Source organism: Scyliorhinus canicula, chromosome 14, assembly GCF_902713615.1.
Source record: "Scyliorhinus canicula chromosome 14, sScyCan1.1, whole genome shotgun sequence".
NCBI classification, from domain to species: Eukaryota; Metazoa; Chordata; class Chondrichthyes; order Carcharhiniformes; family Scyliorhinidae; genus Scyliorhinus; species Scyliorhinus canicula.
The window spans coordinates 1,843,471-1,858,259 of record NC_052159.1 but is presented as its reverse complement, the minus strand read 5'-3'; the positions used below and the strand labels follow the sequence as shown (position 1 = coordinate 1,858,259).

General features: G+C 47.6%; 1 protein-coding gene across 1 annotated transcript in view; it reads right to left on the bottom strand.

The window, feature by feature from the left end:
* Positions 1 to 14,789, bottom strand: part of ilk (integrin-linked kinase) — a 136,542-nt gene that overhangs the window by 43,146 nt on the left and 78,607 nt on the right. The window contains exons 3-5 of the mRNA XM_038818234.1: positions 5,850 to 6,015; positions 1,826 to 1,921; positions 513 to 609 (exon numbers count right to left, since the gene is read on the bottom strand). Coding sequence (XP_038674162.1) covers positions 513 to 609; positions 1,826 to 1,921; positions 5,850 to 6,015 — 359 coding nt within the window. The remainder of the gene's footprint in view (positions 1 to 512; positions 610 to 1,825; positions 1,922 to 5,849; positions 6,016 to 14,789) is intronic.

The following is a 14,789-nucleotide window of genomic DNA, read 5'->3' as shown; positions in this document are numbered from 1 at the left end:
CATTTCAGTTCACCCAGAAGCCACTGCCTTTTCAAGGAGAGCATTCCAGATTTCCGCTCCTCTTTGTGTGAAATGTTTCCTAACATCACCAACAGGGATGGGCCACAAATGATGGTCCACCCAGAGCCGCCCATATCCCACGGAAGGAGCATATAAAAACATGAAGGTCAGATGTGCTTGAGCAAAGAAGGGCAAGTGGGTTAAGATACAGATGGATTACAGTCTGCCTAATCACCCGAAGAACAAAATGGCCATTCTGATCACCATTAACCAGCATCAATGGTACTGCTGCCACTACCGTACTGATAATTCAATTTCCCTTTGCTATCTGACACAGTTGGTGGACTCTGGTCGCTATTTGGTTCTATGGAGTAAGTTTCTCATGTCTCCATCTGTGTCACTCAGAGAGTGAGAGTGTGTATATACAGACACGTATGCAGCAAAGTCACAGGCAATTTGAGTTTTATCTGAACTTCCAACATCTGATGAGTTGGATATAACAGCATACATACCCTTCAATATCTCCCGCAAGTGGATCTTTCCCTTGTCCAATGGAGTCTCTCCATACTTACTACAGATGCTGACTAGGGCTCCATTCAGCACCAGATCCTGAAAGGGAAGAGACACCAAATTTATCACAAGTGGGTGTCCTGTCACATAGATGCCAGTGCAGTATGGGACTAGGTTGGAGCTGCACCCCACTGTAACGGCAGCTGTCTCCACATTATCACTGGGACACACTAAACATGACACTTCCCATTATCATTGGTTACATTGGCATTTTCAATGTTAAATGTGGATCTAAGGCCAAAAGACCGCAACAAGAAATTAAGTTTTGTCAAAAGGAGATAGACATAAACCATTGCTTACAGGGGAAATTAGAGATACTATTAGATCGAAGAAAGGGGTATACAAATTAGCCAAAAAATTAACAGGTCTGAGGATTGGGAGCAGTTTAGAATTCAGCAAAAGTGGACCAAGGGATTGATGAAGAAGGGGAAACAGAATACGAGAGTAAGCTTGCAGGAAACATAAAAACTGGCTGTAAAAGTTTTGAAAGGTACATGAAGAGTCCCTTACAGTCAGAAACACGGCATGGTGGCACTAAGACACCCGGGTCTCTTTGTTTATCAACATTTCCCAATCTATCACCACTTAAATAATAATCTGCCATTTACCAGTTACACTGCGTCTGCCGTGTCATCTGCCTCACCATTCATATTCCCACCAAGTTTTGTGATGTCAGCAAACTGGGAAATATTGCTTTTAGTTCCTTTGTCCAAATCATTGATGTATATTCGGAATAGTTGTAGCCCAAACACTGATCCATGTGGGACGTCATTAGTTACTGCCTGCCATACTGAAAAAGACCCATTTATTCCCAATCTTTGTTTGGCTGTTAATCAATTCTCAGTCCATGACAATATATTACCCCAATCCCATGCGCTTTAATTTTACACACTAACCTCTGACGTGGGACGTTATCAAAAGCTTTCTGAAAATCCAAATACACCACATTCACTGGTTCTCCCTTATCTATTCTACTAATTACACCCTCGGATAACTCCAGTAGGTTTGTCAAACGAGATTTCCCTTTCATAAATCCATGTTGACTTTGTCTAATCCCATTGATATTTTCAGTGTTCTGCTATCACATCCTTTATAATAAACTCCAGCATTTTCCCTGCGACAGATGTTATGCTAACCGGTGGGAGCAGGTTTGAGGGCTGATTGGTCCACTCATGTTGGCAATTTGTATGTTCACTCTGCACAATCTGACCTCTGGCATCTCAGACACCATGTTCAGTGTTATATAAACTCTCACCTCAGCCACCTCGTCATGACCCCAGAAACAGGCATAGTGCAGTGGTGTGTTTCCATGTTCATTCACAGCGCTGACATCTGCTTTACATTGGATAAGCTGCAGCGAGAAATACAGAAGGTGATCCATTCAGTCGCTGAACATCACGAGGGCAAGATGTAATGACCAAAGAGAAAGAATGTACCATCAACAGTTAACACGAATGGCTCCCCCTGCTCGTCCATCGATTCCCTCGGGTTTCCCTGCGTCAGTCTCAGCAACAGGCACGAGCAGGACATTCAACCAGGGAAACCATAAAAGCCAAAAGCAATCTTCTCTTTACTCGAGACACAAGTATGCAGATGAAATGAAATGAAAATTGCTTATTGTCACAAATAGGCTTCAAATGAAGTTACTGTGAAAAGCCCCTAGTCGCCACATTCCGGCGCCTGTTCAGGGAGGCTGGTACGGGAATTGAAGCGTGCTGCTGGTCTGCCTTGGTCTGCTTTCAAAGCCAGTTTAGCCCTGTACTAAACCAGCCCAGATACAAACACCATCATGCAAACACGCACACAAATGTACACACATGTAAACATGTGTACAGCAACAATTCAAGAATCACCAGACGCCGCTCAGGAATAGGAACCCAGCTGATTTGTTTCCTTCCCTTTAACCTGGGAACACTGAGCCCAATTGTAACACCTTCACTCAACCTTCTTGCTGAAACCCGCAAGCTCATTACCATCTAACCTGTCCCGCTAGACCAAGGACCAATCTCCACGACAGGCTCAGGAGGGAAGGGGTGGTAGGGGAGGGGATGGGGGAGATGGGAGCAGAAGGGGAAGAGGTGATGGGGAAACTGAGAAGTGAGGTGAGGACAGAAGAGATTGCATAATGGGAATGGCAGGGAGGGAGTGGGTAGAGAATGGAGAGGGAGGTCTCAAACCACACTGTATCGAATCCTTCAATAACCCGTCTCATCAACTCGACTACCAGAGGGTGAGAATTTATTTTAAATTCAAGATTGCAACACTCTCCAAAGATGTGCAGGTTAGGTGGATTGCGCACGCTAAATTGGCCCTTAATGTCCAAAATGTTAAGTGGGGATAGGGTGGTGGGGGGGGGGCCAAGGTAGGATGCTCTTCAGTGGGTCGGTGCAGACTTGATGGGCCAAATGGCCTCTTTCTGCACTGTGGTGATTCTATAACTGTCCCATTTATAAGAAATAATGAACCGCAACACCAAACTTTTGATGCAAAACATTTTTTTAAAATTTAGAGTACCCAATTATTTGTATTCCAATTAAGGGGCAATTTAATGTGGCCAATCTGCCGACCCTGCACATCTTAGGGTTGTGGGGGTTAGACCCACGCCGACAAAGGGAGAATGTGCAAACTCCACACGGAGTGACCCGGGGCTGGGATCAAACCCGGGCCCCCAGCGCCGTGAGGCAGCAGTGCTAACCCCGTGCACCCCTTTGGATGCAAAACCAATCCACAGTTAGCATGCAGCAAAACACTCAGTCCTCAAGACGGTTGAGAAAATTAGGGGAAAATCAGGCTTCAATTTTTGAAACAAAAATTATATAAATAACTTCAATCAAAACAGAGGATGCCTCTATCCCAAGGAAGGTAAAACTTCCCTCTGAAAATTGGATTGTCCTTCGGTGGGGTAGATTACAACAGTAATGAGTTTCTTGCCTGCTGGAGATAGCACTACACACAACACCAAGCCCTCACAAGTCCTGAATGATGGGAGATGGGCAAGCTTCTGTGATGCACAGACCTTCTTGTATCTCAGTCTGCTATTTGCAGCCAACCTATGAGATACTCCACGAGATAAAGCCACAGATTAAAGAGCAATAAACAGAGAGGGAACTGAAATTCTGTTGGCAATGCAACAACTCACAATGAAGGTATTCACTACTCATTCCATCCAAATCGGACATACCTGTACCACCCAGACCACACATACCTGTGCCGTACACACCATACATACCTGTACCACACACACCACATACCTGTACCACCCAGACCACACATACCTGTACCACCCAGACCACACATACCTGTACCATACACACCACATACCTGTACCACCCAGACCACACATACCTGTGCCGTACACACCATACATACCTGTACCATACACACCACATACCTATACCACCCACACCACACATACCTGTGCTGTACATACCACACATACCTGTAACATACACACCACATACCTGTACCACCCACACCACACATACCTGCGCCGTACACACAACATCTGTTCCACTCACACCACACATACCTGTCGCAAACAGCAAAGAAAAGTTCAGCACAGAATTCTCAGAAGACTAGGGTTGAAGTGGAAAAGTAACTTCAGGTTCCTGGGGAAACTGACACTGGTTGAAAACACAAATGTAACTGAGGGATATGGGGAAAAAGTGGGTAGGTGGGAGTGAGAGATATGGGGGAAAGGTGGGAATGGGATTCCAAACTTTACTTCCACAAATACGCTTTAAATCATCTCTCATAATTATGCTTTCCTAAGCAGTTTGCATTGCAAAAACCAGACAGGTTTCCCAGAAACTTGTGAGCAGAACCTCCACTCCACTTTTACCAGCGAATCCACTCCAGGCTTTTACACCAACCCTTCACGATTTCTTTATCTTGACTGCCTTCCACTGTTAACACAAAATCTGATATTCAGCCAACAGTGTCTTCCCAATTACATTAAAATTTGTTTCTCAGATTGTCCTAAGATTGTCCTAAGGGGCAGCACGGTAGCACGGGGCAGCACGGTAGCATGGTGGTTAGCATAAATGCTTCACAGCTCCAGGGTCCCAGGTTCAATTCCCGGCTGGGTCACTGTCTGTGCGGAGTCTGCACGTCCTCCCCGTGTGTGCGTGGGTTTCCTCCGGGTGCTCCGGTTTCCTCCCACAGTCCAAAGATGTGCGGGTTAGGTGGATTGGCCAGGCTAAATTGCCCTTAGTGTCCGAAAAAAAAAAAATAAGGTTAATGGGGGTTGTAGAGTTACTGGTGGATACGTGGGCTTGAGTAGGGTGATCATTGCTCGGCACAACATCGAGGGCCGAAGGGCCTGTTCTGTGCTGTACTGTTCTAAATGTCTTCTAAACATTTCAAACTTTAGGATTTCTTTGGAAACCTATCTTCTCACCAGCTGGTTCCTTTACAGCTTTGTTTGTGCGACCCATGAACATTGTCCTGTTCTATTTCCAGGTTTCTAGAACCAGCCGTCCTATAGTTGCTCTGCAGCTTACTTTCTTGCATTTTAATGCTTTGAGCAAAGCTCTGAGAGCTGCCTTCCCATTCTCTCCCCGTCACCAACTGCTATTTGTAGAGCTATGGGCAATGTTCCTTCCCTGACAATCTTAACTGCACTAACAACCCCCCACCCCAAACTTCCAGTTAAAACTAAAGAACAAAGGAAAGTTTTTTTCCCCTTACAAGGGCCTCTCGTTGCCAAGCGACGATATTTACTCTTCAAGCCGTGGCTCCCTGTTAAGATTGGAACTTGCGTAGAGGATAGATTGGAGAGGTTGGCACTGTTCAACTTGGAGAGAAGGCCAAGAGGACATTTGATGGAGATTTTAAAAATCATGAGGGGGCTGGATGGAGTAGACAGGGAGAAACTAATCCTCGTAAAAGGATCGAGAATGAAAGAGCGCAGATCTAAAGTGATTAATAAAAGAAGCAAACACGAAGTGTGGTGGAGGCAGGTTCAACTGAGGAATTCGCGAGCGCATTAGGTGATAGATGATAACTTGAATAGGACCAATGTGCAGGATTGCGTGCAAAAGGCACTAAAAAGGGGAGTGCACAAAGTCACGATGCTGATTTGGTGGGCAGGTCAGACACAATGCGCCGAATGGCCTCTTTCTGCACCTTATCAATTCTGTGATTCTGTGATTGAGGGATATGGGGAGTAGTGGGATTGGACTGCGAAATAGAGGATAGATACTCGTTTGATTCGAAACGATTTTAGTGTTCCACAGCATAGGGATACGAATTGACCGGAGTTTGAGAAACTGTCTTACCTTTTGAACAATATCCCGGTGACCATGGCTGGCAGCAAGATGCAGAGGTGTGTCATCGCCCCGGTTCATCACATTGATCCGAGCCCCACGCATTATCAACATGTCAACAACATTGGATCGGCCCTCCCGACAGGCCCAGTGCAGGGGACTGAAGCCATGGTCATCACTGCAAAACAAAAATCAGCACAGTCAGAGAGCACAGGAGAGTGGAGAATACTGCATGGCACAGCGATTAATACATCAACCGAGTGAATCAAACCGCACGGTACAGCGATTAATACATCGACCGAGTGAATCAAACCACACGGTACAGGGATTAATACATCGACCGAGTGAATCAAACCGCACGGTACAGCGATTAACACACCGACCGAGTGAATCAAACCTCACGTCACAGCGATTAACACACCGACCGAGTGAATCAAACCTCACGTCACAGCGATTAACACACCGACCGAGTGAATCAAACCTCACGTCACAGCGATTAACACACCGACCGAGTGAATCAAACCGCACGGTACAGGGATTAACACACCGACCGAGTGAATCAAACCACACGGTACAGGGATTAACACACCGACCGAGTGAATCAAACCGCACGGTACAGGGATTAATACACCGACCGAGTGAATCAAACCGCGCTGTACAGGGATTAACACACCGACCGAGTTAATCATACCACACGGTACAGGGATTAATACACCGACCGAGTGAATCAAACCGCACGGTACAGGGATTAATACACCGACCGAGTGAATCAAACCACACGGTACAGGGATTAATACACCGACCGAGTGAATCAAACCGCACAGTACAGGGATTAATACACCGACCGAGTGAATCAAACCGCACGGTACAGGGATTAATACACCGACCGAGTGAATCAAACCGCACGGTACAGGGATTAATACACCGACCGAGTGAATCAAACCGCACGGTACAGGGATTAATACACCGACCGAGTGAATCAAACCGCACAGTACAGGGATTAATACACCGACCAACTCATTCAAACCCCACGGTACAGCGAATACACCGACCGAGTGAATCAAACCGCACGGTACAGCGATTAATACACCGACCGAGTGAATCAAACCGCACGGTACAGCGATTAATACACCGAACGAGTGAATCAAACCGCACGGTACAGCGATTAATACACCGACCGAGTGAATCAAACCACACGGTACAGTGATTAACACACCGACCGAGTGAATCAAACTGCACGGTACAGCGATTAATACACCGACCGAGTGAATCAAACCGCGCGGTACAGGGATTAACACACCGACCGAGTGAATCAAACCGCGCGGTACAGGGATTAACACAGCGACCGAGTGAATCAAACCACACGGTACAGGGATTAATACACCGACTGAGTGAATCAAACCGCACGGTACAGCGATTAATACATCGACCGAGTTAATCATACCACACGGTACAGGGATTAATACACCGACTGAGTGAATCAAACCACACGGTACAGGGATTAATACACCGACTGAGTGAATCAAACCGCACGGTACAGCGATTAATACATCGACCGAGTTAATCATACCACACGGTACAGGGATTAATACACCAACCGAGTGAATCAAACCGCACGGTCGAGGGATTAATACACCGACCGAGTGAATCAAACCGCACGGTACAGGGATTAATACACCGACCGAGTGAATCAAACCGCACGGTACAGGGATTAATACACCGACCGAGTGAATCAAACCGCACGGTACAGGGATTAATACACCGACCGAGTGAATCAAACCGCACGGTACAGTGATTAATACACCGACCGAGTGAATCAAACCGCACGGTACAGGGATTAACACACCGACCGAGTGAATCAAACTGCACGGTACAGCGATTAATACATCGACGGAGTGAATCAAACCGCACGGTACAGCGATTAATACACCGAACGAGTGAATCAAACCGCACGGTACAGGGATTAACACACCGACCGAGTGAATCATACCGCACGGTACAGGGATTAACACACCGACCGAGTGAATCAAACCGTACGGTACAGGGATTAACACATCGACCGAATGAATCAAACCGCACGGTACAGCGATTAATACACCGACCGAGTGAATCAAACCGCACGGTACAGGGATTAATACACCGACCGAGTGAATCAAACCGTACGGTACAGGGATTAACACATCGACCGAATGAATCAAACCACACGGTACAGCGATTAATACATCGACCGAGTGAATCAAACCGCACGGTACAGGGATTAATACACCGACCGAGTGAATCAAACCACACGGTACAGGGATTAACACACCGACCGAGTGAATCAAACCGCACGGTACAGGGATTAATACACCGACTGAGTGAATCAAACCGCGCTGTACAGCGATTAATACACCGACCGAGTGAATCAAACCGCGCTGTACAGGGATTAATACACCGACTGAGTGAATCAAACCGCGCTGTACAGGGATTAACACACCGACCAAGTGAATCAAACCACACGGTACAGCGATTCACACACCGACTGAGTGAATCAAACCGCACGGTACAGCGATTAACACACCGCCCGTGTGTTGATCCAGCAGAGGGCAGCAGAGCAGAGCTACTGATCAGCTGTTCTGGGGGAATTTGCATACGTGCAGTGCGGTCAGCCTAAGTTGAAGGTGGTTTGTGGAGGGGCTGTTGGCAAGTGACAGTTAAACCCGAAACACTTCGTGAGTGTTTCCCACCCGACCTCCTCCTCTAACCAACACCCCCACCCCACGGTGGTTGGGAAGCGGGAGCAGGGGCCTGTCGTGAAGGTGAGTGAGTGCCTTTAAATTTGCTTAACTTTCAGCGGGAGCAGGGTTTGAGGTAATACAGGTAAGCTCTTCCTTTCTTTTTCTTTTTCTTGTTTTTTTTAATCTAGAGGTGATGTCAGGGAAGGCAGTACAATGCTCCTCCTGCAGAATGTTTGAGGAAAGGGACGCCGTCAGTGTCCCTGCTGATTTCATCTGTGGGAAGTGCACCCAACTCCAGCTCCTCAAAAACCGTGTTAGGGACCTGGAGCTTGAGCTGGATGAACTTCGGATCATTCGGGAGGCAGAGGGGGTCATAGATAGGAGCTTTAGGGAAGTAGTTACACCAAAGACTGGAGATAGATGGGTAATTGTAAGAGGGACTGGGAAGAAGCAGTCAGTGCAGGGACCCCCTGCGGTCGTTCCCCTGAGTAACAAGTATACCTTTTTGGATACTTGTGGGGGGGGGGGGGACTTACCAGGGGTAAGCCATGGGGTACGGGCCTCTGGCACGGAGTCTGTCCCTGTTGCTCAGAAGGGAAGGGGGAAAAGGAGTAGAACATTAGTAATTGGGGACTCAATAGTCAGGGGCACAGATAGGAGATTTTGTGGGAGCGAGAGAGACTCACGTTTGGTATGTTGCCTCCCAGGTGCAAGGGTAAGTGATGTCTCGGATCGTGTTTTCCGGGTCCTTAAGGGGGAGGGGGAGCAGCCCCAAGTCGTAGTCCACATTGGCACTAACGACATAGGTAGGAAAGGGGACAAGGATGTCAGGCAGGCCTTTAGGGAGCTAGGATGGAAGCTCAGAGCGAGAACAAACAGAGTTGTTATCTCTGGGTTGTTGCCCGTGCCACGTGATAGTGAGATGAGGAATAGGGAGAGAGAGCAATTAAACACGTGGCTACAGGGATGGTGCAGGCGGGAGGGATTCAGATTTCTGGATAACTGGGGCTCTTTCTGGGGAAGGTGGGACCTCTATAGACAGGTTGGTCTACATCTGAACCAGAGGGGCACCAATATCCTGGGGGGGAGATTTGTTAGTGCTCTTTGGGGGGGTTTAAACTAATTCAGCAGGGGCATGGGAACCTGGATTGTAGTTTTGGGGTACGGGAGATTGAGAGTATAGAGGTCAGGAGCACAGATTTGACTTCGCAGGAGGGTGCCAGTGTTCAGGTAGGTGGTTTGAAGTGTGTCTACTTCAATGCCAGGAGTATACGAAATAAGTAAGAAGTCTTACAACACCAGGTTAAAGTCCAACAGGTTTGTTTCAAACACGAGCTTTCGGAGCACGGCTCCTTCTTCAGGTGAATGGAAAGGCTTGTTCCAGAAATGTTTATATAGACACAGTCAGGGATGCCCGGAATGCGAGCACCTGCAGGCAATCAAATCATCAAAGATGCAGAGAGAGAGGTAACTCCAGGTTAAAGAGGTGTGAATTGTCCCAAGCCAGTTCAGTCGGTAGGCCTCTGCAAGTCCAGGCTTGTTGGTGGGGGCCGAATGTAATGCGACATGAATCCCAGATCCCGGTTGAGTCCGCATTCATGCGTGCGGAACTTAGCTATCAGTTTTTGCTCAGCAATTGTGCGTTGTCGCGTCTCCTGAAGGCCTCCTTGTAGAATGCTGACCCGGAGATCAGAGGCTGAATGTCCTTGACTGCTGAAGTGTTCCCCAACTGGAAGGGAACAGTCCTGCCTGTTGATAGTCGCACGATGCCCGTTTATTCGTTGTCGCAGTGTCTGCATGGTCTCGCCAATGTACCACGCTTCGGGACATCCTTTCCTGCAGCGTATGAGGTACACTACATTGGTCGAGTCGCACGAGTATGCGCCGCGTACCTGGTGGGTGGTGTTTCCACGTGTAATGGTGGTGTCCATGTCGATGATCTGGCATGTCTTGCAGAGATTACCCTGGCAGGGTTTTGTGGTGTTGTGGTTGCTGTTCTGAAGGCTGGGTAATTTGCTGCAAACAATGGTTTGTTTGAGGTTGCGCGGTTGTTTGAAGGCCAGTAGTGGGGGTGTGGGGATGACCTTGGCAAGATGTCCATCCTCGCTGATGATGTGTTGGAGGCTGCGAAGAGGATGTCGTAGTTTCTCCGCCCCAGGAAAGTACTGGACGACGAAGGGTACTCTGTCAGTGGTGTCCCGTGTTTGTCTTCTGAGGAGGTCGGTGCGGTTTTTTGCTGTGGCGCGGTGGAACTGTCGATCAATGAGTCGAGCGCCATATCCCGTTCGTACGAGGGCATCTTTCAGCGTCTGTAGGTGTCTGTTGCGCTCCTCCTTGTCTGAGCAGATCCTGTGTATACGAAATAAGGTAGGGGAACTGGCAGCATGGGTTGGTACCTGGGACTTCGACGTTGTGGCCATTTCAGAGACATGGATAGAGCAGGGACAGGAATGGTTGTTGCAGGTTCCGGGGTTTAGGTGTTTTAGTAAGCTCAGAGAAGGGGGCAAAAGAGGGGGAGGTGTGACGCTGCTAGTCAAGGACAGTATTACGGTGGCGGAAAGGATGCTAGATGGGGACTCTTCTTCTGAGGTAGTATGGGCTGAGGTTAGAAACAGGAAAGGAGAGGTCACCCTGTTGGGAGCTTTCTATAGGCCACCTAATAGTTCTAGGGATGTAGAGGAAAGGATGGCGAAGATGATTCTAGAAAAGAGCGAAAGTAACAGGGTAGTTGTTATGGGAGACTTTATCTTTCCAAATATTGACTGGAAAAGATATAGTTCGAGTACATTAGATGGGTCGTTCTTTGTACAATGTGTGCAGGAGGGTTTCCTGACACAATATGTTGACAGGCCAACAAGAGGCGAGGCCACATTGGATTTGGTTTTGGGTAATGAACCAGGCCAGGTGTTAGATCTGGAGGTAGGTGAGCACTTTGGAAACAGTGACCACAATTCGGTGACCTTTACGTTAGTGATGGAAAGGGATAAGTATACCCCGCAGGGCAAGAGTTATAGCTGGGGGAAGGGCAATTATGATGCCATTAGACATGACTTAGGATGTGTTGGTTGGAGAAGTAGGCTGCAAGGGTTGGGCACACTGGATATGTGGAGCTTGTTCAAGGAACAGCTATTGCATGTTCTTGATAAGAACGTACCAGTCAGGCAGGGAGGAAGGGGTCGAGCGAGGGAACCGTGGTTTACCAAAGAAGTGGAATCTCTTGTTAAGAGGAAGAAGGAGGCCTATGTGAAGATGAGGCATGAAGTTTCAGTTGGGGCGCTTGATAGTTACAAGGAAGCGAGGAAGGATCTAAAGAGAGAGCTGAGACGAGCAAGGAGGGGACATGAGAAGTCTTTGGCAGGTAGGATCAAGGAAAACCCAAAAGCTTTCTATAGGTATGTCAGGAATAAAAGAATGACTAGGGTAAGAGTAGGGCCAGTCAAGGACAGTGGTGGGAAGTTGTGTGTGGAGGCTGAGGAGATAAGCGAGATACTAAATGAATACTTTTCGTCAGTATTCACTCAAGAAAAAGATAATATTGTGGAGGAGAATGCTGAAACCCAGGCTATTAGAATAGATGGCATTGAGGTGCGTAGGGAAGAAGTGTTGGCAATTCTGGACAAGGTGAAAATAGATAAGTCCCCGGGGCCTGATGGGATTTATCCTAGGATTCTCTGGGAAGCCAGGGAAGAGATTGCTGAGCCTTTGGCTTTGATTTTTAGGTCATCATTGGCTACAGGAATAGTGCCAGAGGACTGGAGGATAGCAAATGTGGTCCCTTTGTTCAAGAAGGGGAGTAGAGATAACCCCGGTAACTATAGGCCGGTGAGCCTAACGTCTGTGGTGGGTAAGGTCTTGGAGAGGATTATAAAAGATACGATTTATAATCATCTAGATAGGAATAATATGATTAGGGATAGTCAGCATGGTTTTGTGAAGGGTAGGTCATGCCTCACAAACCTTATCGAGTTCTTTGAGAAGGTGACTGAACAGGTAGACGAGGGTAGAGCAGTTGATGTGGTGTATATAGATTTCAGTAAAGCGTTTGATAAGGTTCCCCACGGTCGTCTATTGCAGAAAATACGGAGGCTGGGGATTGAGGGTGATTTAGAGATGTGGATCAGAAATTGGCTAGTTGAAAGAAGACAGAGAGTGGTAGTTGATGGGAAATGTTCAGAATGGAGTTCAGTTACGAGTGGCGTACCACAAGGATCTGTTCTGGGGCCGTTGCTGTTTGTCATTTTTATAAATGACCTAGAGGAGGGCGCAGAAGGATGGGTGAGTAAATTTGCAGACGACACTAAAGTCGGTGGAGTTGTAGACAGTGTGGAAGGATGTTGCAGGTTACAGAGGGACATAGATAAGCTGCAGAGCTGGGCTGAGAGGTGGCAAATGGAGTTTAATGTGGAGAAGTGAGAGGTGATTCACTTTGGAAAGAATAACAGGAATGCGGAATATTTGGCTAATGGTAAAATTCTTGGTAGTGTGGATGAGCAGAGGGATCTCGGTGTCCATGTACATAGATCCCTGAAAGTTGCCACCCAGGTTGATAGGGTTGTGAAGAAGGCCTATGGTGTGTTGGCCTTTATTGATAGAGGGATTGAGTTCCAGAGCCATGAGGTCATGTTGCAGTTGTACAAAACTCTAGTACGGCCGCATTTGGAGTATTGCGTACAGTTCTGGTCGCCTCATTATAGGAAGGACGTGGAAGCTTTGGAACGGGTGCAGAGGAGATTTACCAGGATGTTGCCTGGTATGGAGGGAAAATCTTATGAGGAAAGGCTGATGGACTTGAGGTTGTTTTCGTTAGAGAGAAGAAGGTTAAGAGGTGACTTAATAGAGGCATACAAAATGATCAGAGGGTTAGATAGGGTGGACAGTGAGAGCCTTCTCCCGCGGATGGAGGTGGCTAGCACGAGGGGACATAGCCTTAAATTGAGGGGTAATAGATATAGGACAGAGGTCAGAGGTGGGTTTTTTACGCAAAGAGTGGTGAGGCCGTGGAATGCACTACCTGCAACAGTAGTGAACTCGCCAACATTGAGGGCATTTAAAAATTTATTGGATAAGCATATGGATGATAAGGGCATAGTGTAGGTTAGATGGCCTTTAGTTTTTTTTTCCATGTTGGTGCAACATCGAGGGCCGAAGGGCCTGTACTGCGCTGTATCGTTCTGTGTTCTATGACCGAGTGAATCAAACCGCACGGTACAGCGATTAATACACCGACCGAGTGAATCAAACCGCACGGTACAGCGATTATACACCGACCGAGTGAATCAAACCGCACGGTACAGGGATTAACACACCGACTGAGTGAATCAAACCGCACGGTACAGGGATTAATACACCGACCGAGTGAATCAAACCGCACAGTACAGGGATTAATACACCGACCGAGTGAATCAAACCGCACAGTACAGGGATTAATACACCGACCAACTCATTCAAACCCCACGGTACAGCGAATACACCGACTGAGTGAATCAAACCGCACGGTACAGGGATTAATACACCGACCGAGTGAATCAAACCGCACGGTACAGCGATAAATACACCGACCGAGTGAATCAAACCGCACGGTACAGCGATTAATACACCGAACGAGTGAATCAAACTGCACGGTACAGCGATTAATACACCGACCGAGTGAATCAAACCGCACGGTACAGCGATTAACACACCGACCGAGTGAATCAAACCGCACGGTACAGCGATTAACACACCGACCGAGTGAATCAAACCGCACGGTACAGTGATTAACACACCGACCGAGTGAATCAAACCGCACGGTACAGTGATTAATACACCGACCGAGTGAATCAAACCGCACGGTACAGCGATTAACACACCGACCGAGTGGAATCAAACCGCGCGGTACAGGGATTAATACACCGACCGAGTGAATCAAACCACACGGTACAGCGATTACCACACCGACCGAGTGAATCAACCGCACGGTACAGGATTAATACACCGAACCGAGTGAATCAAACCTCACGGTACAGGGATTAATACACCGACCGAGTGAATCAAACCGCACGGTAGAGTGATTAACACACCGACCGAGTGAATCAAACCGCACCGGTACAGGGATTAATACACCGACCGAGGTGAATCAACACCGCACGGTACAGGGATTAATACACCGACCGAGTGAATCAAACCGCACGGTACAGGGATTTATACACCGACCGAGTGAATCAAACCGCACGGTCAGCGATTAATACACCGAACG